Source organism: Mesocricetus auratus, unplaced genomic scaffold (genome assembly GCF_017639785.1).
Source record: "Mesocricetus auratus isolate SY011 unplaced genomic scaffold, BCM_Maur_2.0 Super-Scaffold_100676, whole genome shotgun sequence".
Classification (NCBI taxonomy): Eukaryota; Metazoa; Chordata; class Mammalia; order Rodentia; family Cricetidae; genus Mesocricetus; species Mesocricetus auratus.
The window spans coordinates 118,355,366-118,379,072 of record NW_024429266.1 but is presented as its reverse complement, the minus strand read 5'-3'; the positions used below and the strand labels follow the sequence as shown (position 1 = coordinate 118,379,072).

General features: G+C 50.2%; 1 protein-coding gene across 3 annotated transcripts in view; it reads left to right on the top strand.

Annotated features, from left to right (window-relative positions):
• The window catches only part of Nod1 (nucleotide binding oligomerization domain containing 1), a 51,879-nt gene extending 29,182 nt beyond the window's left edge, over nt 1–22,697 (top strand). For all 3 annotated transcript variants that reach the window (XM_005076802.4, XM_013118271.3, XM_040737760.1), the window contains 9 exons: nt 838–2,662; nt 5,812–5,895; nt 6,954–7,037; nt 7,735–7,818; nt 10,677–10,760; nt 11,543–11,626; nt 15,085–15,168; nt 19,023–19,106; nt 21,733–22,697. In XM_005076802.4, coding sequence (XP_005076859.1) covers nt 838–2,662; nt 5,812–5,895; nt 6,954–7,037; nt 7,735–7,818; nt 10,677–10,760; nt 11,543–11,626; nt 15,085–15,168; nt 19,023–19,106; nt 21,733–21,805 — 2,486 coding nt within the window. In that variant the 3' untranslated portion in view covers nt 21,806–22,697. The remainder of the gene's footprint in view (nt 1–837; nt 2,663–5,811; nt 5,896–6,953; nt 7,038–7,734; nt 7,819–10,676; nt 10,761–11,542; nt 11,627–15,084; nt 15,169–19,022; nt 19,107–21,732) is intronic.
• Nucleotides 22,698–23,707: the final 1,010 nt, after the last annotated feature.

Genomic DNA, 23,707 nt, shown 5'->3' with positions numbered 1-23,707 from the left:
GTGGGAAAAGCTATAAATGAATCTAGGAAGGTACATATGAGTATCTGATTTTTGTTAATTGAATAGTTTAAATTCAAAAACTATTTTAAAGGATCTTGTAGAACACTCTTTTGTTTGGCATTAAATCTCCCCCCCCCTTTGGTCATTCAAGTATGCTGGGAACATGGAGGTAATAGGAACAGATTGTGGTATCTCTACCCCTTGTGGCAGCTTGAGGCTCACCCTTGGGGCTTACGCTGAGTGATTGCGACTCAAGGTGCTCACCCTGGGAGTCAGAGGCTGCATTGTTTTAGCTCAGTGTATTTAGGTGTGATGTTTGAGGCCAGGCACAGATCCTCTGTAAATCAGACTAATGTCCAGTCTTGTATTTTATAGCCAAAAGTTTTGGCATACAGTTTTGTCAGCCCCTTATTCTAGAAATGAAGAAAGCCTGGGGTAATTTCCCCCTACACAAGACTTTCAGCCAGGACTGACTCTGCTATTCAAACAAGACTGTGGGCTGTGGTCAGGCAGCAGAGTTGGCTGGCCTGGTCCTCAAGTGTGAGCGCTTTCTGTCTCTAGAGTTCAATGACAACATTGTACATGGGAACAAGGGAGGCCTGACTCAGACACTTGACCTGGAGGGGCCTCCAGCTGGCAAAACCTGAAGTTTTGTGACACTGGCTCTTTTAGGCCCTGGGGGGGGCTCCTGTTAAAGGAGTGAATGACTTGGCTCAGAGTCCCGGCTGTGGGTTGGTTTGCTTGTATGATTGCCTCTGCATCCTGAGATACCCTGTTTAATGCATCTACTCCTTGTCTCCTCACCTGGTTGCTGGGAAACATTCCTCCCCGCTCCAGTGAGCAGGTACACCCAGCAACTGCGACACCAACTGGGCCGCGACTCCAAATTCATGATGTGCTATGCCCAAAAGGAGGACCTGCTGCTGGAGGAGACCTACATGGACACACTCATGGAGCTGGTAGGCTTCAACAACGAAAACCTGGGCAGCCTGGGAGGCCTGGACTGCCTGCTGGACCACAGCACCGGCATCCTCAACGAGCATGGCGAGACTGTCTTCGTGTTTGGGGACGCGGGAGTGGGCAAGTCCATGCTGCTGCAGCGACTGCAGAGCCTCTGGGCATCCGGCAGGCTGGCCTCGGCAGCCAAGTTCTTTTTCCACTTCCGCTGCCGCATGTTCAGCTGCTTCAAGGAGAGCGACACGCTGAGTCTGCAGGACCTGCTCTTCAAGCACTTCTGCTACCCTGAGCAGGACCCCGAGGAGGTGTTCTCCTTCCTGCTGCGCTTTCCCCACACAGCGCTCTTTACTTTCGATGGCCTGGATGAGCTGCACTCGGACTTCGACCTGAGCCGCGTGCCGGACAGCTGCTGCCCCTGGGAGCCGGCACACCCGCTGGTCCTACTGGCCAACCTCCTAAGCGGGAGGCTGCTCAAGGGCGCCGGCAAGCTACTCACTGCCCGCACAGGGGTAGAAGTCCCCCGCCAGCTTCTGCGCAAAAAGGTGCTGCTCCGGGGCTTCTCCCCGGGCCACTTGCGTGCCTATGCCCGCAGGATGTTCCCCGAGCGCACTGCTCATGAGCATCTGCTGCAGCAGCTGGATGCCAATCCCAACCTCTGCAGCCTGTGTGCGGTGCCGCTCTTCTGCTGGATCATCTTCCGCTGCTTCCAGCATTTCCACACGGCATTCGAGGGCTCCTCGCAGCTGCCGGACTGCGCCGTGACCCTGACCGATGTCTTCCTGCTGGTCACTGAGGTGCATCTGAACAGGACGCAGCCCAGCAGCCTGGTGCAGCGCAACACGCGCAGCCCAGCGGAGACGCTGCGTGCAGGCTGGCGCACGCTGCATGCACTGGGCCAGGTGGCGCACCGAGGCACCGACAGGAGCCTCTTTGTGTTTGGTCAGGAGGAGGTGCAGGCTTCGAAGCTGCAGGAGGGGGATCTGCAGCTGGGCTTCCTGCGCGCTCTGCCCGATGTGGGCCCAGAGCAGGGCCAGCAGTCCTATGAGTTTTTCCATCTCACACTCCAGTCCTTCTTTACCGCCTTCTTCCTGGTGGCAGATGACAAAGTGGGCACCAGAGAGTTGCTGAGGTTCTTTCGAGAGTGGACGTCTCCCGGGGAGACACCAAGCACATCCTGCTATCCTTCCTTCTTCTCCTTCCAATGCCTGGGTGGCGGTAGCCGGTTGGGCCCTGATCCTTTCAGGAACAAGGATCACTTCCAGTTCACCAACCTCTTTCTGTGCGGGCTGCTGGCCAAGGCCAGACAGAAACTCCTTCAGCAGCTGGTGCCGAAGGCTACCCTGAGGAGGAAGCGCAAGGCCCTGTGGGCTCACCTGTTCGCCAGCCTGCGCTCCTACCTGAAGAGTCTGCCCCGAGTCCAGAGCGGAGGCTTTAGTCAGGTACATGCTATGCCCACGTTCCTGTGGATGCTGCGCTGCATCTACGAGACACAGAGCCAGAAGGTGGGGCGCCTAGCCGCCAAGGGCATCAGTGCTAACTACCTCAAGCTGGCCTTCTGCAACGCTTGCTCTGCCGACTGCAGCGCCCTGTCCTTCGTCCTGCACCATTTCCACAGGCAGCTGGCCCTGGATCTGGACAACAACAACCTCAATGACTATGGAGTGCAGGAGCTGCAGCCTTGCTTCAGCCGCCTCACGGTCATCAGGTGAGGCTGCCAGGCACCTCCTGAAAAGGGTGAGGAGGACAAGGCAGGCTTGGGGCCACAGCACTGGTAACGTGGGTCACGGTTCTTGGTCTCCCCATGACACAGGGACTCAACCCTTCTGTCTGGGGACAGGGTGTGGTAGGCATGGAGGAAAGCGAGTCAGGTGACCAGTTTAGCTTCAGCGGGGTGTTCTGTAACTGTGTAATCTTGGGGAGCCCCAGGAGAGAGACTTGCTATTGTAGTGTGGGCAAAGTGAACAGCCAGTGTAGACTGAAAGTAGGTGAAGTGCATTAGCGTTGTAACCCAACTCAATGCCCCCCCCTCCCCCCCGTAAGACAAGGGCCGCTATTGCCTTAGAACATGGTTGCCCATTTAGGCATTAGGAAGTGGAGGCAGAGAAGTTAATGAATTGCTCCAGGGCCCATAGCTGAGGTGCGGTGTGACCAGAAGGGGAAGACTATGCCTTGAAGATTAGTCTGAGGCTCAAAAATAGCAGTGTCTGGCCTTTGGCTCCTGGTGTCTGGTATTGCTCCAGGGAAAGCAGGCTATGAACTACTCGCCTTGCTTCTCCTGAGAAACGTAGCGGCGTGCCAGCTGTCTTGAGGCAGTTTTCCTGCTTGACGGTAGTAAAGAGGGGCCTAGGTGCTGCTGCGGTTAGCATTTCCTGTGTGAAACAAACCTTGTCAGTCTCTGGCAGGACTTAATTCTGCCACAGTTTGGCTCCTTCAGTTCTGCAGAGCAGTGGGGATTTGGAGCCCATTCTCAGGCATGGGAGCCAGAGTGAGAATCATGGGTGGACTCAGGTATACAGCGCTGAAGGTGGCAGCCTAGAACCAAAGCCAGCATCAGGTCTCTGGGCTGTAAGTCAGCCACTCTCCCTGGCAATCTCCACCCCGCACTGCTCATGCCTGCTCTGTAAAGGGGAACTCAGCAGCAGAATGGAACCTGCCCTGTCTGGCTGTTCTCCTCACCAGCAAAGGAAAGGGCAGCTTATGGAAAAACGGGCTTATGGTCGACCATGGAAGTACTGTGAGTTCCCTGAGGACATCAGGTAGGATTAATTGCAGTAAAGAGTTGGAGAAAACATCAAATCTTGGAAATATATACATACATATACATACATACATGCGTACATACGTACATATTCTTTCTCTGGAGCAAAGTCTAGGAGTAGACAAAGAATGATATGTTGTCTGTCTGACCAGAACCCAGGCTCTCTTTTGTTTTACCTGGCTTCTACATCCTGAGCCAATATGGCTGCCTACAGCTCCAGCTAGCTGCTTAGTATTGTAGCCAGAAGGAATCACAGAAGGACATATCCTACTTTGTAATTTTTTTCTTCAATATGGGAGTGTGGTCTGGAGGCATCATACATGACACACAAGTGTTCTAATATCGAACACCCCAAGTGGTTTTAAAAAGCTGTCACCAATGATACACTGTCTTAGATGTCTTCACGCAGGACTTGATTGTGCATGGCAAGCTGGAAAAGAGGAGGGGAGTGCAGGGGATTGTACTGCTAAGAACACACAGATGCTGGAAGCACCTGCCATGTCAGGACTGGAGAATGAAACAAAAGGGAGGACATGCTCCCAGGTGTGGTAGAGAAGAAGGTTTATTTGAGGAAACGCATAGCCTGAGGCAGAGACATCTGGGAAAATCCAGAGTGGGCATGACCCGAAGATGGAGCCAGGCCACGTGAGGAGGGGGTGGAGAGAGCCAAAAGACCAGGAGACCAAGAAGCCAAAAGGGTAAAAAGGACCAGTGTAGCCAAGAGGGCCAAATCATACAGGGAAGAGCAGCTGGGGGAAGGGTAGGGGGTAGAGTGTGCCAGCCAGGAGGACTCTATAACAGGTAGGGACTGAGGGGTGCCAGGCAGCTAGGGCCCACTTTGATATGTTAATAGGCATCTCACGTATTTTGCCCTGGGTTGGAGACCTAACAGGGATTGACTGTGCAATGTATGCCTTGTGTTTGCATCCGGTCAGATGCTTGTAGGGGACGGGTCCTGTGAGGCTGCCCTCATCTTTTTGATGTAGCTTAGTCATGAAGCTTTTTCTGTTCTCTCTTTTAATTGCCATGGACGTCAGCTATGGGGTCAAACTTAGCCAGTGGCCTGCGCTTGTAAATAAAGTTTTATTGGCGCACAGCCGCATCTGTCGTTTACTTCTCGGTTGTTTTCCACTGTAGGGTTGAGTAGTCATGCTTGGCCCAGCACAGCCTTCACCATCTTCCAGCTGGTCTTAGTGTAGAAAGTCTGCTCCACCCCCACACAAATCCGGTCCCTTCGTGGGGTTCCTGCTCTCACCTTGTCCCTCAGCTGCTTTCCTTCTTCAAGCTTGTTACAGAGATTGCTTGGGTATGTAGGGGTGGAAAGAAAGAAAAATGGGGGGGGAGAAGGCTATTAGCAGTTCAGTGGTACACTTGCCTAGCGTGCTGCTAGCTGTGGGTTCTATCCCTGGAACCTTGTTTGTATTATTCACCCAATAAATACATGCACACATGCACATTTTGCTCATGAAAATCGATTTTTCTGGCTTAGACATTTTTCTAGAGAATTTGCAGTCTGTGACTGGCCCTTGACCTACAGGACCCCATTTTCCTGCTCTTCTGTATGCCTGGCCCCCCCAGCCTGGCCTGCACAGGCAGTATTTGCACTGGGAGAGACTTGCTGCCAAGATCCACCCTTTCCGAGAGAGTTACTAGTTTTCTCTTGAGATTTCCAACCCAGAGTTGCTTCAAAAGGGCAATTTTCCCTGGCGGCAGGATGCTAGGCCTCATCCTGCATTTGTGGTGGGTCAGTTCCAGTGGGGACCCTCTGGTCCTGTACAAGTTGTTTCATGTCCTGACTCCACTCCTAAAATGCAAGTGTACCCCCCGGTAGCAGTGATCCCTAAAGGCAGTCCCTCACATCTCAGATCACATGACCCCAACTGTGCACAGAGAATGGGGAAGCAACACCAAATGCAGAATGTTGGAGATAGCTGGAAGCAGCTGGCTGCTGGTGCCCTTAGCCTTTGTGAAGCTTCTGCTTCAGGGGTGGGCCTTGTTGTTGGCCCCGGCTTGCAGGCAGCTGAATTCTTAGGCTGAGTGCTCCTGTGGATGTCCCTCTGCCCTGACTGACAGTTGTCTCTGCTGGTGTGTTTTAGACTCAGCGTCAATCAGATCACTGACACCGGGGTGAAGGTGTTGTGTGAAGAACTGACCAAGTACAAAATCGTGACATTCCTGGGGTAAGTCTTGCTTGAGGGTATTGGGCCTGCTACCTTGTCATAGTTCCAAGCGGCAGAAAGTTGACGGCCATGCGGCTCACTGGTGATGGAAACCATGGCCAGTGCTGGCATCCTCCAGCCTCAGCCTCCCATGGGTTGGGGTTACAGGCATGTACCACCACATAGGGCTCCAGGTTCTGTTCTAGGCTCGACTGGTATCTAGGTAGACTTGGAGTGAGATCACAAAAGCTTGTGGAGCCCCAGCTTCCTTACTTGTAAATTTGGGACCCAATCCAAGCAAGCTATTTGGGAGGATGTGAGGAGAAAGCATATGAGGATGGTTTTTGTAGATGTTAAATACCTGTTTATATGTTAGACTTGACTGCTTTGGATCTGCTCCTCAGTCTAGGGCAGGAGCATATACACTGAATAGTAGTGGTACAGCCAGAAGAGTCCTAGGTAGAGTCCTCAAATACAATAGTGCTGCAGAAAAACAAGTGGTTACTCAAACTAGGCAGGGTTAAGTGAAAACCACTCATAGACCCAAGTCAGTTGCTAAATCGGTGACAAAGAGCTTTGAGTTTTCGAGTTTGAGTTCCATGGCTGCTGCTGATCTTGTCGCTGGAACAGTTGCTGAGTTCACCTGGACCACTGGAGCATGGGGACACATAAGCAACATGGTCCTCTCTGTTATGTATGATGAGAGATAGTGGAGAGAAGCCTTGTTGCCTTTCTGGTCTTAGTTTTCAATCAGTGATAAAAGAAAAAAAGGGGGGCACAGGGCTTTACACCTCAGGAAACCCAAATCTCCACCCCCTGCATTCACTGAGCATTGTGTGCCAGGGCTGGGCTGTGCATGGTGGCATATACTCCCTGTGACTAACGGGGTGGTCAGATGCATGGATTCAGCACAGAAGGGAAATAAGGGGGCTGACTTTGGAGCCCAAACTGTGGTCCCTGTGAGTTCCCCTTTCAACTTAGACAGTGGAAATCAGCAGGCAGCATGTGCTCGATATAGGAGGAGGTGTTCATGTGACACTGGGACTTACAAAGGCCCCTGGCTGTGCTTTCTCTCCAAGTTTATACAACAACCAGATCACTGATATCGGAGCCAGGTATGTGGCCCAAATCCTGGATGAATGCAGAGGCCTCACACACCTTAAGTAAGTAAGTGGGGAAGGGGCAGGGACCCTTACAAGTTTCTTTTCTTTACAAATGCCTGGATCGCCTTTTCCATTACCCTAAAGCCTCTGCCAGCCCCATAGCCGTACTGGTCCAACTGTCCAGGGATGCTCATCTTGTGGCAGAAATATGGCCCAGTGTGGGGCTTGGCTTGTGGAAGAGTGGCCTGTTGGTAGTATTGGGGAATTAGCACTTTAATCTCCATGAGCACTGGCTGGAAGTGAGGGTTATATCTATTGTCCTTTTGGGGAAACCAGAGAAAGACCCTCTTCTTCCAGGGAGCTTGGTCCTTGGCACTGCTGTAGATGTGACCCTTCAGGCTGATGATCATCCAGCCCTCCTGGTAATGGAAACTCTCACCTTGACCATTGCCAATAAATATGGACATTCTCGAGTCTGCTGAAGTGAGTGATGGTCCTGAGGTCACCCAGAGAACCCCAGGGAATGCTCCAATGGTTGACCACCAGCAGAGATCGTGGGCTACCTCCTAGGGTGGACACTGGTGGCTGGTAACAGGCTATGGATCCCTCCCTGAGAGGAGGCCCCAGGCATAGATATGTGTGTGTGCCGGGAACAAGATCACGCTGGCAGAAAGGCCTCGGCGGTGTCAGGAAGAAGGGTGCCCACTGTGGAGTCCCTATATGAAGGCTAACCATGCACGTCCCTCTCTCTCTGCAGACTGGGAAAAAACAGAATAACAAGCGAGGGGGGGAAGTGTGTGGCTCTGGCTGTGAAGAACAGCACCTCCATTGTTGATGTCGGGTGAGTAGAAAGGAACACACACACACAAACACACACACACACACACACTCACGCACACACACACACACACACACTCACGCACACACACACACACACACACATGGTATCCGGCCTGCTGTTTATGCGAGCGTCTGCTCTTCTGAACATCCATGTGCCAGAAGGACCCTGGAGCTGGACCTTGATAGCTTCTGCATGAAAAATGGGTGGGAAGTCCCAGCAGCGGTGTCAGTGTCATTGTGATTGGGACACGGGAGCTTAGCTCTGCGTATTCACTGCTGCCAGAAGTTAGTCTTGGTTTTAAGAATTTATGATCCTCTGGATAGCTTTGTTTTTTTCATATTAAATTGTGGTAAAATTGGCATGTGTAAACTGGACCACCTTTACCATGTTTCACTATGTAGTTCAGTGGAACAAAGTGCATTGATGTAAGGCAGCCACGACACCATCTTTGTCCAAGGTGCTTCTCGGCTCTGGCTGTCCATCCTAGGCATCCAAATCCAAAGTGAGTGCATCGCAGAGGTTGTTTTGTGGTGGCTTATTTCACTTAACATGACACCCCCAAGGCTCATTCTGCCTCAAGGGTCATTCCTGTTGTCACATATGAGAATTCCCTTCCTTTCAGGCTGACTGCCCTCTGGATATCTGCATTTCATTTTGCTCACTGGTTTCTGGGTCACTGGACACCTGGGTTGTGGACACTGTTGATAGCCTTGGGCACACAAACATCCCTGCCAGATCCTACTTGTACCTCTGTGGGTTGCAGTAGAATGTCGATTCAATTTTTGATTTCTTTGTTCATTATTATGTTATTTTTCATTTAAGATTTTATGGATGTGTGTCCTTTGCCTGCATGTATGTTTATGTACCACTCACATGCCTAGAGTCACTGAGGCTGAAGAGGGCATTTGATACCCAGGAACTAACATCATAGATACTTGTGAGCTGCCATATGGGTGCTGGGAATCAAACCCAGATCGTCTTACCCTCAGAGGCAGCTCTCTATTCCTTATGTCTGATTTCTTGGAGGCCCCACGTCCTGTTCCTCAGAGCAGCACGGCATTTTACACTCCCGCCAGCAGCGCACGTGGGTTCCATTTTCTCCACCTTTCCTCCAGCCTTGTTTTTTCTGTTTTGTGAACAGCAGCCATCCTAATGGCAGGAGTGGCGTCTCGTGTGGTTAAACAACTCCTTGTGGCCTTGTGACTTTTCCTGGGTTATAAAAAGAACATACATGGCTTCCTTGAGAAACTATGGGGAAAATGAGCAATAGTAAAAATTGTCTTCCCAGAATTGCCTTTAAGCTGGATATAGCAGTGCATGTCTGTAATCTCAGAGCTTGGAGGGTCGCAAGTTCAAGATCAGCCTCAGCTGTATATGGAGTTCAAGGCCAGCCCGGGCTACTTAAAATAAGAGAATTGCCATTGACATTTGAGGTCATGTAAGCTCCTTTCAGTTTTTTCTCTCCTCTCCGCCTATTGCTGCTTTTACATAGCAGAAACCAACCCACGTGGACAGAATTTTGCCTTCATTTTTCACTTAGTTTCATGTCATAGTTTGACATCTTATTACAAAGTTGGTGCCATCCAATTGTACTGTGCACACATTTTTCTCGGCAAAGTACTAAAAGCTGGGGTCTCATAGCCCATACCTGAAAGCAGCCTGCTGGACCTTGCTTCAGGGCTCAGTCCTGTTGTGAGTGGGCGGGGCACATTGTTCAGCTCCCAGGAGACAGAGGCTGTCTTCCTACTGGGAACAGCACACCCTTCTGGGCCAGGTGCTATTCTAAGTGCTCACATCTGTGAAATCAAAGCATCTTCCTCACAAGTCTGCAAAGAATGTCCTCATTATCCCATTTGACAGAGAAGGAAACTGAGACCCAAGACATTTTAATGTCTGTATAAGGTTGCACAGACAGTAAGCAGTTGGCTGTCTTAGTTTGCTTTCTATTGCTGTGATAAAGACCATGGCCAAAATCAGCTTGGGGAGGGAAGGGTTTGTTTGGCTTACATTTTCCCATCACAATATATCATCCAGAGGAGTCAGGGCAGGAACTCAAGCAGGAACCAGGAGGCAGGAACTGAGCCACAGAGAAATGCTGCTTACTGGCTCCCTCGCTCCCCAAGGCTCCCTCGGCTCCCCAAGGCTTCCTTGGCTCCCCAGGGCTCACCCAGCTCCCCAAGGCTCACTCATCCTGCCTTCTTGGGTCCCCCAGCACCACCTGCTTAAGGGTGGCACTGCCCACAACGGGCTGGGCTCTGCCACATCAATCATCTATTAAGGAAGTGCCCTACAGAGTCTCCTATAAGTCCATCTGATGGAGGCACTGGGGTTCCTCTTCCCAATGGCAGAGTTTGAGGTGAGACTTTCATCATGCAGGATGTGTTGGTTGGTCCTCCAAGAGGTCTGCCTAGAGAGGAAAGTCAGCCGCACTAATCTAAGTCGCCACTGAGACTGAGGTGGCATGTATGGCCTGGCAGGCAACCTCCTTGCCACACACAAGGGAGGGTTACTAGTATGGTTTCAGCCACAGCTCCAGGCCTTGGCTTCCCGGGAGGCTGAAATCATCCAGGGTGGGAGTCTAACTCCTGTGCACAGCCCTGCTCTCAGGCCAGGGTAGCCTGGGAGCCTTCTCGGACTGGAGCCTTCGCAAAGTTCAGAAAGGCTGGTCCCAGTCTGTACAGCTGCTGATCAGCCTGTCTGTACGGTAGCTGGGAGCCCAGGGCAGGCTGTTTGTGCAGCTGCAGGCTGGGGCGAAGGTCACACACCTCCAGGAGTTGCCTGAGAGTGATCAAGAGGGGCAGCTGACATCAGACAGAGGTGTGGCTGTGTAATGGTCCATTTCTTGCCTCTGCTTTCAGGATGTGGGGCAATCAGATTGGGGATGAAGGGGCAAAGGCCTTCGCCGAGGCATTGAGGGACCACTCCAGCCTGACCAACCTCAGGTAACGCGTGCCTTCTGGGACGTGGGCTCCAGGGGCCCAGGGAGGGGCTGTTGGGAGGGGGGTGGCTGCCTTTCTTACTGGGGCAAGATTGATTGGCACATGACTTCTCTTGCTAAAGTTTTTCTCAATGGCTTTGAGGCATGCAGTGAGGCATGCAGTGAGGTTCTTAGCTCAGTGAGCAACAGGGAGACCTGGGACACCTGCAGTCCCTCAGCCATCTTGATGTGTACCTTCAGAGGAGGCAGCTGGGAGCAATTTTCAAGTCCGGATAAAACCAAAGGGACAGTATCCTCTTTGCTGCCCCTTCCTCTTTCTCAGATAATGAACGGCCTTCTGCTTGCACCCTGGCCTGATTCCAGCACGTTGGTGTCTTGGAGTCTCGTGGGTTCTACCATGGAAAGGGGTTCCAGGACGGTAACCAGAGAGACCTTCCCAGGTCTTGGCATGGGCTCCTGAAACACAGACGATCTGAGCTGCCCCATGAATGTCCTCACACATACAAGCTTGGCACACTTTGGGAGCACCAGAATTCCTTGGCCTTCAGCTCATGTGCAAAGCCCCGAGTTCTGCCTTTGTTTTCTACCTGGTCTTTTCCAAAACAGCCATAGGCCTGGCCTCACACTCCCAGGCAGCAATGCCCAGACACCTGCTGATGAGCCAATCACTCTGCTCCCTGCCCGGGACTGTGTCCAGACAGACACTGCCCAGATGACTGAGTGTTGAAAGTGAGGCCACCTGTGGGTGCGTCTGTAATAATGCATCACATGTGTTTTTCTTCCTAGTCTTGCATTCAACGGCATCTCGCCAGAGGGAGGGAAGAGCCTTGCACAGGCCCTGAAGCAGAACACCACACTGACAATATTCTGGTAACATTTTGAATCATTTCCAAGGGCTGGGGCTGGTCATTAGTCCCAAAGTTATAGAATCTAAACTAAAAAGCGCTTCTCCATTAAAAAGGAGAACTAAATTTTCCCCAGCCATTTCCACATACCCAGGCATAACGCATGGCTTTGTCACCCTCAGCTTCCATGAAGGTGCCAGAAGTCCCCTCAAAACACTTTCACCCTGGCCCAGCTTTCATGCACCTCACTCAAGATACCTATGCCCCCTCTTGCACGCCCCCTCTTGCACGCCCCTCTTGCACTGCCATTCACCCACGCAGCTGCCTCTTACCATACGCATACATCACAATTTGGCCCCCGTGCCCTAGATGGCCTGTCACTAGAAACCTTACATTTATTAGGTGGATGTTATCCCCATGGTGCTTTTGGTCATTCCCACCTTTCTGGCGGGCCATTTAATCCTTTGTTTCTCCTGATCTTTATTTGTGGGCCAGTTGCATTACCCCATGTGTCATCCTCTTGCCTCCCAGTACCCATTAGATCTCGCTAACATAGTATTAGTTACTGCTCTTGCCGCTGTGACGATATACCCGACAAAAGTTACTCCAGGAGAGAAGGATTTACGCTGGCAAACAGTAGCTGGTTTGAAGCTACTGTCCATCCCGATGGGGAAGACGGGGCAGCAGGAACATCAAACATCTGCCTTTCTTACTAGGGCAAGATTGATTGGCACATGACTTCTCTTGCTAAAGTTTTTCTCAATGGCTTTGAGGCATGCAGTGAGGTACTTAGCTCAGTGAGCAACAGGGAGATGAATACTGATACTCAGTTTGCTTTCTTCTTTTGACTGACCGTGGTGCTTGGGCCCGCGGGATGATGCCATCCGCATCTACCTCAGATAACCCAATCTAGGAACATGCAGGGGGTATATCTCCTTTGTGACTGTAGATCCTGGCAAGCTGACCATCTGTATAAACTATTACACATAGATATTGAAAATCCCATGTTATGTCCAGTGGAGTGGAGAACACCTGTAGCCCCAGCATTCAATGCCAGTTTAACACCAGCCTGGCCTTTGCCATGAGAGCTTGACTCAGAAAAAAACAATGTGCATCACCTTTTTGAGAGCTCTGACACTGGATCTGCTGCCCAGCCGACTCATTTTTAATTATTTCCCTTCCAAAAAGTCACCATTTTAAAATAGCATATGCTTTTAGGAAATGGTGTGCAGATGGACATCTGAGAAGGAGGAGAAAGTGCTTCTCATGGTTTTCAGATACTACTGTTCTCTTCCAGCCTTTTTTGTATATTCAAATGTGCATAAGACAGAGTAGCATCAGGCTATTACAGCTCTTCACAGTGCATTGCATACTTGAGATGTCTGTTCTGCTCAAGGTCTCTCACCTCCACACAGCTGATGTTTTGGCTGTGGCTTGGGTCTTGCCAGTGCATTGGAGGGTATAGAGAAGCATCCTGGCTTCTACCTGTGAGATGCCAGGAACACCTCAAATTGTGATGGTCAAAAAGGTCGGTCTCCCTCTAGGCACTGTCAAGTGTTCATGGACAGTAAAAGAATCTTGGTTGAGAGCCACTGCTCTCCATGGGCAAGAGTGCAAAATTCTTACTGCAAGCCATGGGTCCTTCTGCACCTTTCACACACGTGGACTTGTCCCACAGCCCATTGGTGTCTAGAGCATGCTAACACTGCTCCTTCTCTGTCCTCCCGTATTGTCTCTAAGGCACATTATACCTTTGAATGGATGCTTACTATTTTATCAGTTTCTTTTTGACAGGTACCTAAAATACTTCACATTTTGCATCATGAACACAATCCCCCAGTATGCATTGCAAGGCCTAAAACTTTGCTATATATCGGTTTCCTTTTTTAGCACTGAGGTTCAAACTTCGGGCTTTGGGCATGTTGGACAAGAACTCTGAAACTGTGCTGTATTCGCAGCCCTTAAATTCTTTTTTAAATTTTGAGACAGAGCCTCATTAAGTTACCTGGGCTGGTCTCAAACTCACGATCCCCCTGTCTTTGCCTCTGTGAAGCTGGGATTACAGATGCCTCTTTTCTTATCTTTGTTGACCGACCATCTTGCAATGTCAGGGTGAACTTCTAGTGTGATGACTTTCATCTTAAAGTGAAATACATTTAAGACTGGGGTAGATGCGACCAAACTGCCTTGCAAAGAATAATCTTTTAGACAGTGCCAGTTCTAGGCCAGCCTTCCTATTCTTTCAACCATTGGGACAAGAGCTGTTGACATCTGGGAGCTGTGGTGCCTTGTCCCGTCAGCTGCTGAGTTTAGAGCAATCCAGAGGCTCCCTGAGTTTGTCATGGAGTCCTTGTCCTTCACAACAGCCTCAGAGCACAGCCGAGAATTAATGCAGAAATACTAAACTACACAAAATATGGGTGTCCTATGATATTTTATTGACAGAGAAATCACTTACTTGAAAAGCCAAGAAAGCTGAGAACCAAAGGTCTGCACACTGCTCTCCAGGTCAAAACCAAAACCCAAAGAGAGAGAGTCTCCACCCCCTCACTCTATTTATCCCCCACGTGTTCTACTTATCTGTGAACACACCCACACGGGAGTGGTTAGCGCTACGAATACGTGCAATCTCTCCCTACAGAGAATGGATGGTTCACCATGCAGGGCTTTTCCAGGTCTCCATCCTGATCTGGGCATTGTGAGGCCAGTGGCAGACGGAGGTCTAGGGGCTGGGCGCTGACCTGCAGGCACTGGCTCCTTGTTTTGTGGGGCTGTTACTTTATAAAATACAAAGGTGGTGGTGGCGGCGGCGGTGGAGGCCTCGGCTCACGCCTTTAATCCCAGAACTTGGGAGGCAGAGGCAGGTGGATCTCAGTGAGTTCGGAGATCAGCCTGGTCTACAAAGTGAGTTCAGGACAGCCAGGACTGTTACACAGAGAAACCCTGTCTCGAAAAACAAACAAACAAAATCCAAGGGCGCTATCTGGGTGGGCAACTACGCTGATGGACTGAGGTCAGGAAACAGAGCTCTGTGGGCAGAGATCTTACTAGGTACCTGTGGCGCTGACCACGCCCGTTTGGGCATGTATGGGGCGTGGGATATAGGCCAGAGGAGAGAGAAGCAAGCTCTCTCTTGGGGTTCTGATCCGGTCTCGGAGAGCAGCTGAGACTGAGTGTTGGGAGCGCTGGCCCTGGGTTATCGGTTTCTCATGTAAGTGATTTCTCCCCAATTAAAATAACCTACAGCATCCCTATCCCATGTATGGTAATCTTCTTCCAGTAGAGCTCAGGAAAGGATTGACTGGAAGCTAGTGTATGTATGACTTTGCCTGCCATGATATATGCAGGGCTTCAGTGTAGAGTGGGAGCCTGGCCCTCAGCGTGTGATGCAGGGCTGGGAGGGAAGGCCCCGAACGGACTCTGTGAACTCACAAACAACATCTCTCCATCAGCCATCCTGACTCAACATTTCCTTTCTTCTAGGCTGACCAAAAATGAGCTTAATGATGAGGCGGCAGAGTGCTTCGCTGAGATGCTGAAAGTCAACCAGACGCTGAAGCATTTATGGTAACGTCTCACGGGGCGGGGCCTGGACTCCGCTTCCTTGTGATAAAATCTACACAGCACAGCATTCAACCTTTGAGAGTTTGGAGGAGTTTCGTTTGGTCGAGGTTTTTGTTTGTTTGTTTGTTTTTTCTGGGTAGTATTGGTGCATGCCTCTAATCCCAGCACTCAGGCAGGGCAGAGGCAGCTAGATCTCTCTGAGTTAGAGACCAGCCTGGCCTACACAGTAAGTTCCAGGACAGCTAGGGCTACACAGATAAACCTTATCTCAAAAAACAAAACAAAACAAAAATAAAGTTTAGAGGTTTTTTTTATATCACAAAGTTGTGCTGCTACATCTGTGTGGGTTTAGACCATGTTTGCTGCTCTTCTCCAAGCCCTGTTCTACAATCTCTGTTCCCTGGTGACACAATTCTGACATTTGTCTTGGTGGTGGACGTTCATATAAATGGAGACATTCAGCCTGACTGTTTCTCTGTGTTCATTAGCACAACTCCCAAGGTTAACTCATGCATCGGCACTACCTTGCCTCTTAAGGCCACATGGATTCCAGGGGATGGAGATAAGACATTTGCTCATCATCAATTGATAGACGTTGTACCATTTCTTCTTCCTAACTGTTCTGACTAATGCTTGCTTCCCTGAGTGTGCACACACATGTTTTTGCAAGGGCGCATTTCCATCTTGTTTGAGTATGTACTTAAGCACAGACTTGCTGATAGCATAGGGAGACAGCATGTGTAACTTTCTGGGGGAAATGTCACACAGCTTTCCAAAACAGAAGGCAGCATTGTGAGAATCACTTTCTCCCATTCCCACCAAAAGCTGCTTCTCCGTTTTTGAAGTGAACCATTTATTGATTTGTTTGCTTTCTTTTTATGTAGTTTATTTTTAAATTGATACATATATAAATGTTCTTTGAGCAAAGTGTCAATTATCCTCTCTTGTTCCTTCTCATTCCCAGAGAACCTCTTCTTCTGAAGTATTCTTCCTTTTGTGTCGTGCTATGTGTGTGTGTGTGTGTGTGTGTGTGTGTGTGTGTGTGTGTATGTGTTTCCCTCTGCATTTAATTATGATTCCTGCCAAAAGCAGGAGTGGAGGGTTGCTTACCTGAGTTGGGTACACTGGCTACATCACTGAGGAATATGACTCTCTGTTCCCCTGCAACCCTTAGCTGCCTGTCTATAAGCTTCTTTGGGAGAGGTAGGGTCTTATCAGTCCCTTTCCATCCATGATGGGATGTTGATGACCCAGTCTTGTGTGACTCTACCTACACTAAGGGTCACACACCACAAACATTATTGTATTTCACCAAGGTGTGTGACCCAAATGCTGGGATCACCTTGGTGTGAGCCATTTCTCTTTCAGACTGGATCAATTTCACGTAGCCCTCGGTGGCCTTGAACTCACAGAGATCTGTATGCCTCTGTCTCCTGAGTGATGAGATTAAAGGTGTGTACATCACTGCCTGGCCTCTATGGCTAACTAGTGTGACTAGCTTTGCACTCTGATCTTCAGGCAAGCTTTATTTGTTAGATCATAAACAAAATATCACCACACCTCTCTTCCTGGTTAGCTGTCTTTGAAGCAATATCTTCACACCCTTGGGTCATTTAAAAACTGGGTCATTTGTCTACCTATTGTTGCGCTCTAAGAATGCCTTATTCTGTACTAGACACTTTGTACATAGGGTTGCAGGCATTTCCTCCTTCCCTGGACTTTTCACTCCCTAATAGTGATGTCATTTTTGGTCTTGACGAAGGCCAATTTGCCTACCTTTCCTGTAGCTGTTTGTGTTTGAAGGCTTTTACTTGATGGAATATTGCCTAACCCAAGGTCACAAAGATTTAGATGTAAGTTTTTGTTATTCCCTTTAGTTTTCCCAAATTAGATTGACAGTTGCAGACATTTTGAATTGTGTGTGTGTGTGTGTGTGTGTGTGTGTAGGTCAGAGGTTAAAGTCCAGTGTCTTTCTTGATTATTTGCCTTTTTTTTTTTTTTTGAGACAGGGTTTCTCTATGACTTTGGAGCCTGTCCTGGAACTAGCTCTTCTAGACCAGGCTGGTCTCAAACTCACAAAGATCCGCCTGCCTCTGCCTCCTGGGTGCTGGGATTAAAGGCGTGCGCCACCGCCCAGCCAGTTTCCTAGGTTTTGAGATTACAGGCATACATCACCATGTCTGGCTGCACTATCCTTTTGTTATCAATTTTGTTCTTTCGCAAGACAGTTTTGGCTATTCTGAGTCCCTTGCATTTGAATTTAGAATCACTTTGTCAGTTTCTGAAAAAGAGCCAGGTTTTTTCCTTTCTTCCTTTTGTCTTTACTTTTCAGATTTCCCCTGTTCCCATCTCTGGGTACTAGGCCTGGAGAGCTGATGCACCGCCATGCTGCTCTGACTGAAGGTAGGGCTGTGGCAGCCAGATGTGCCCAGCTGTGGCAGCCAGATGTGCCCAGCTGTGGCAGCCAGATGTGCCCAGCTGTGGCAGCTTCCTCTTCTAGCTTTCTTCTCACATACTTTGTTATTTTTTGTTTGTTTGTTTGTTTGCTTGCTTGCTTGCGGCAGGCTCTTATCCCATAGTTCAGGCTGGCCTAGAGCTTATTATGCATCTCACAGTACAATGATGAGGAGAGCTTTGCCCCTCTGGTCACTATGCTCATTCTTTTCCTGAAATGGCACACACCAAGCCTGCAGAGCAATCTTGTACAAGTTATTCCATCTTACAGGTGTGACATGGGGACACAGGAGGCTCGTCAGTGCTCTGCAGCTCAACAGCAGGGTGATGGGAGAAGCCTCTGACCACCTTGCTACACTTCCTTTGTAAGGGGAGGCTGACTCCTGCAGCCTCTAAGCCCTTATCCATCCTGCTAGCAGAGCCTTTGTCTTCCTGCAGGGGCTCCTTCACGGATTAGTATCCAGAATTTCTAAGACTTGCGGTTAGCAGTAGCTTCCTGTGCCCACAGCCTGGTGAGAGTCCCTGATACAATGTAGACACATCCTAGCCTCTTTCTGAATTTACTTTCAGGTTGGGTGAAACTATTGCTACAGATCCAGGTTCCAGGCTGTAGGACAGAGACCAGAATGTAAGCGAGGGCTCCAGGCTACAGACCAGTGTTCCAGCCTTCAGGTCAGGGCTCCAGGCTTCAGGCCAGGATTCCAGGCTGCAGACCAGGGTTCCAGGCTGCAGACCAGGGTTCCAGGCTGCAGACCAGGGTTCCAGCCTTCAGGCCAGGGTTCCAGCCTTCAGGTTAGGGTTCCAGGCTGCAGACCAGGGTTCCAGGCTGCAGACCAGGGTTCCAGGCTGCAGACCAGGGTTCCAGCCTTCAGGCCAGGGTTTCAGCCTTCAGGCCAGGGTTCCAGGCAGTGATTATCTCCCCAGCCTTGCATGTACTTTGCTTGACTTGGTTCATCCCTGTTTGTGAGTGCTGTATCACTGCACCATGAGAGATAGACGTAGCAGAAACTTTTCCCTGCCCACCTTTCTAGACTTTGGGGAGGAGCTGTCACCATCTTACAAGCCTTTGGGTTCCCAAAGAATTGATGACAAGTTGGTAGCTACTTTAAATTCTGAATTTAAATACCAAAACCCTTCAATTCTGCCCTGCCTTTGTCTAACCATCTGGAAGGAGAGAGGTCGATCTGTTTACAATTAAGCTATGGGTTAGTCTGAATACATCACAATCACTGTGTAAAAGACAAACATTGAAGATTTTCAGGGCTGTTCATTGTTCTCGTGCGTCTGAGGCACTGTTAGTCCAATGGGGACTTAGGGGGATGCTGTCACCACCTAACCCTGACCCCACAGGATCCAGCTTGGACCCAGCCTTCTGTGTTGACACAGGTGTACTCTCCTCTCAGGCTTATTCAGAATCGTATCACGGCCAAGGGGACAGCCCAGCTGGCTGAAGCACTGCAGAAGAACTCCGCCATAACAGAGATTTGGTAAGGCCATGCATACTCATGCCACGGCACCTTTGGTCCCTCAGTAAGTGTCGCTGACCACTGTGTGGGGTCATGGAGTCCCGTTCCACTTCCTTCCTGCCCGTGAGGACAATGCGGGAGGAGCAACCCCAGCTCTCTAAAGTTCTTGTTTGCCTAGTCTGAAGACAGTGGCCCAGAAGTACTCAGGGGCACTCTGGAAATGTGTCCTGGAACCCGGGCCTGGGGGATTTGCTCCCAGTGTGATCCATGGAAGCTGGTAGCAGGCAGAAGCAATTCTTGGTGAGGACACAGCGCCAACTATGGATTCTCTGAGGCTAATAGAGCAGCCTCACCAGGAACCGAAGCCCTAAGTTCACAGCTGGATACCACTGGCCACTTTCTTCCTTGTGAGTGGGGAGAAGAATTTCAAGCCCCAGGACCTATTGAGCTATAGACCTCCCCAGTCTTGGCTCCTGAGAGGTGTTCTTGGCTTTGCCTTAGAAATGCCACTGAGTCACAAACTAGTCCAGGGCCTGTAGCCAGCATTATTTTGAAGTGAAACCAAGAAGGACAGGGTACCAGCAGAGTATGAGCTATCTCACCCACTTTTCCTGAGGTGTGCACATAGATGAGTTTGTTTTAAGTGCTGGTTTGAGAACGTTGCCTCTTAGGTAATTCTAGATCCTTTCAAGTTGACCATCATGTAGAATGTGGCTCTTACGTACAATCACAGCAAAACATTTATGAAGAAGGCTGTCACAGAGATTAGAGCCCAAACCACAGAGAATACTGTGGCTGCTGTGCTAAGACCAAGCTTTCTGTGAGGAGGTCCTGAATCTTAGGAGCAGGCCTGCCTCCTGAGATTCCCAGGCACTGGCGCTATGTCTCCAACCATCAGTGAGTAACATGAGCTGGAATGCCAGCCTTGGGCTGCTGTTGGGAATGCAATGGTGAACACACGTAAACCGTCCTCATGGGATCACTCTGGGGTCAGGGAGGAGTGCAGAGGGGGAAGCAGTCAAGTGTAACCATGGAGGCTACAGGATCAGGCAAGGTAAGGCGGGACACAAGGCAGGGCTCCTAAGGAAGAGACTTTCGACTGAGCCACCAAGGACGGACGGGAGTTGGAAAGCTGGAGTAGGTCTGAAAGTGCTACATGTTGGCCGGCTCAGAGTTTGAGAGAATGTCCACCAAGAACTACAAACAGCCAGATATCATGGCATATGCATTTAACCCCAGAATTCAGCTCTATGGGAGTTTGAGGCTAGCTTGATCTACAGGGAAACTGAGGCAGAAACATCATGGCCAACCTGGGCTATCTAATGGGGCCCTGCGTGGTGATTAATATTGAGGGTCAGTTTGAAAGGATTTAGAATCACCTATGAGGGAAATCTCTGGGCTTGTCTGTAAGAAAGTTTCGACTGCGTTAAAGAAATGTGGAAAGACTCGTGCTAAGTGTGGGCGGCACAATCCCATGTGCTGGGACCTCAGTCTGAGGAGAGATAAATAGACAGACAGACCAACAGACGCAGAGACAGAGAGGTGGGGAGCACAGAGTGCCAGTGCTCATCTCTCACTGCGCCCTGACTGCAGATGCAAGGTGACAAGTTGCTTCATGCCCCTGTCTTTTCTGCCATCACACCCTCAGACTGCACATTAAAAACAAACCCTTCCTTCCTAAGTAGTCTTTGTCACACAACAGGACAAGTAACGAGTACACCCTGTCTCAAAGACATCCACAGTAAGCCGGTGTGCCGTAGACGCAGGTGGTGTAGAAGAGGGGGCTGGGAGGGGGCGGAGGAGATGGGCAGAGCCTAGGCAGGAAAGGTCTTAGGGTCAGAGCATGTCCTTTAACCTTTATACTGAAAGCAGAAAGCTAGCGAAGGGTGTGAAGAGAAAGGGGAAGTAAGTGGTCAGGCTGGAACACAGCTTCTGGAATAGTCAGTAAGACCCTGCTGTGCCCAAAGAAGGCCCCGGGCACTCAGAGAACTCTGGGGGGACTAGGGCTACAGGGTCAGAGTGCCATGCCAGCACTGCTTAGGAAACAAAAGGTAACTTCACGGGAGAACTAGCAGGCTGGAGGCAGGCCTTGGGGACAGCCGGATGAAGGGAGGGACTGTTTACTGAGCTGGGACCTTTGGGCTGGCAACTTTGAAGTATATGAAGACATCCAGAGAAAGAAGTCAGTAGGAAGCTTGCCCAACTGACCTGGCTGTGGCAAGAAGAGGCCAGGGGCTAAGGGCACAGTCGGTCCCCAGCCTTGGGGGAGGCCAGTGCTAAAGACGAGAGCGTGAGAGAGCAGGCCAAGAACAAGTACCCAGAGACAGGAGAAAGCCTAGAGTCTGTGACGTCCACCTGAGAGAGGACACAGTGCTTCAGGGAGGACGAAGCCAAGTGAGCTGAAAGCCTATGGGGGCTCAGAAGAAAGAGGAAACCTGGAAACATCATTAAACGTGGGCTTACAGAGGCTGCTAGTGGGCCCAGTGAGGTCCAGTACATAGGGCAAGGGCGGCATTAAAGGGGTAGGGTGTGCCCCTTCACTTCAGGGTTGTATGACGCACACAGTGTGTGGGTCCACTTACTGGGGAGGGGCAGATACTATTCTATAACATTTTGTGTAACGTTCGTATTTTCTCCTCTTCACTAGTCTCAATGGAAACTTAATTAAGCCGGAGGAGGCCAAAGCCTTTGAAAATGAGAAGCGGATCATCTGTTTCTGATGGCCATCCCTGTGCTGAATCTTTGCTCCTCAGTCACAGGCAGCACTGTGCAGCCAGCAGGGACACAGGGCGCTGGGCCTGCAGCAAGGGGACTGTCAGGAGCCCTCCCCGGAAGATGCCCCCTGAGCCGTGGCTGGGACTCTGCAGGAGTAGAGTATCTTAGGAGCCACCATCACCACTCAAAAACCAGCAAGGCATTTTCTGTATGACGAGCTGTCCCTGGGTATACACAATGATGTCTGAAGATGAAGGAATGAGAAGCAGACGGGGCCAACCTCAGCTCCCACGGATGCCCACCTGAAGGACTCATGGGGACCGACGTCACCTTCAGGAAAGAGCTGGGAATTTGGGCAGATCTGATGGCAAGTTTTCCGAAAGAAGGCACCTGGAGACCACACAATTATCTTGAAACCTCCTTCCTCTCCTCAGTACATCTGTTTCTTCCTCACAGCCGTGGTTACTGAAGTAGGCCCACTGTGGAGAGGGCTTATCACAGACTTTGGTTTCAATTCTGGATTCTCCCTGGCTTCAAATGAGAGTCACAGGACACCCTCCAAGTCAGTCTCTGAGGAACTCTATGCCTTAAGAGTACTGAGGTCCCACCCAGAGTTTTTACCTGTCTCTACCTGCCCCAGGAGGGAGTTCCCATCCTCCACAGCAGCATGGTTTGCCTCAGTGGTCTGAGGTCCTAAGCAGAGCTCTCCCTTGCCTGTGAGCAGGAAGTATCTCCATGCCCTCAGCAGTTGGAGGGTGACTGAGCACAGCCAAGATTGATAGCTCGACCAGCAAAGCATGGCAGGTGCCCACCACCGTGGTGGGCCAGATGGGCGGAGATGTTGCCAGTAACATGCTCTTTTGCCACCTCATTTGTTAATAAAAATATTGAAAATGCTCACTGTCTCCAATGGCTAATCTGGGGGTTTCTGAAGGGGCTCTGCCTGGAAGGAATGCTGTGAGCCTTGAGCCTCAACCTGGATCACTGCAGAAGGGGCTATGCAGAAGGCAGATAAACAGAAGCCAGAGGTGTCACCAACTTGATCCTTCCCAGGTTTCACTATCCACCAAGGAACAAGAAAGGTAGAGGCAGCATCCAGGCTGTTCGCCTGAGTCAGGACACACGGCCATGTTGGGGTGGAGCAGACCCCATGCCACACCATCACTAACGCACAGTAGGCTCTTTGGTGATGTATTGTTCACGATTTATTAAAGCTTGACTGAGGATTCAGAACAGCAAAGCCAGCCTCAAGCTATAGAGATCCAACAGCCAGAAGCTAGGAGGTGGTGGTACACACCTTTAACCCTAGGACTGAGGATTAAGAGATAGACAGTGAGTCCAGGGCCAACGAGATCTACACAAGAATGGATCAGTGTAAAAGAGAATTATAACTCACACCTTTAATCCCAACATTAGGGAAGTATATATGACAGAAGCAAGGTCTCGGAGAGGCATTTTCATTCTCCAGCTACACTGAGGAGAGGCAGCAGTTTGAGACTTGGTGAAGTGCTCGTGTGTGGATCAGCCCTGTCAGCCTGAGCTAGAGGTGAGAGCTAGTGGCTGGTTGCTTCGCTTTTCTGATCACCAACTTGAAGCTTGAACCCCAATATCAGTCGCTGGGTCCTTTTATTTTTCGCGTTACAGGTTCTGCAGGCCAGACTTACTACTGTCTTCAGGTGCTCACCGCTGGGTGGAAGTCCAGGTGAGCTTGTGGCAAGAGGCACTGAACCAATAGTGTAGCAAGAAACAGTTCAGGGACCCTCCGAATTCATCTTTCGGCCCAGGAGTTTGTGTGATTTTTGTATGGCAGCTTGAAAGGGAGGGTGCAGTTGAGGAAGTTAGAGAGAGTACTGTAGGGGCTGCCAACCCCATAAGTGTAGTTCCCTTAAAAGCTCTGCTGTGGGGAT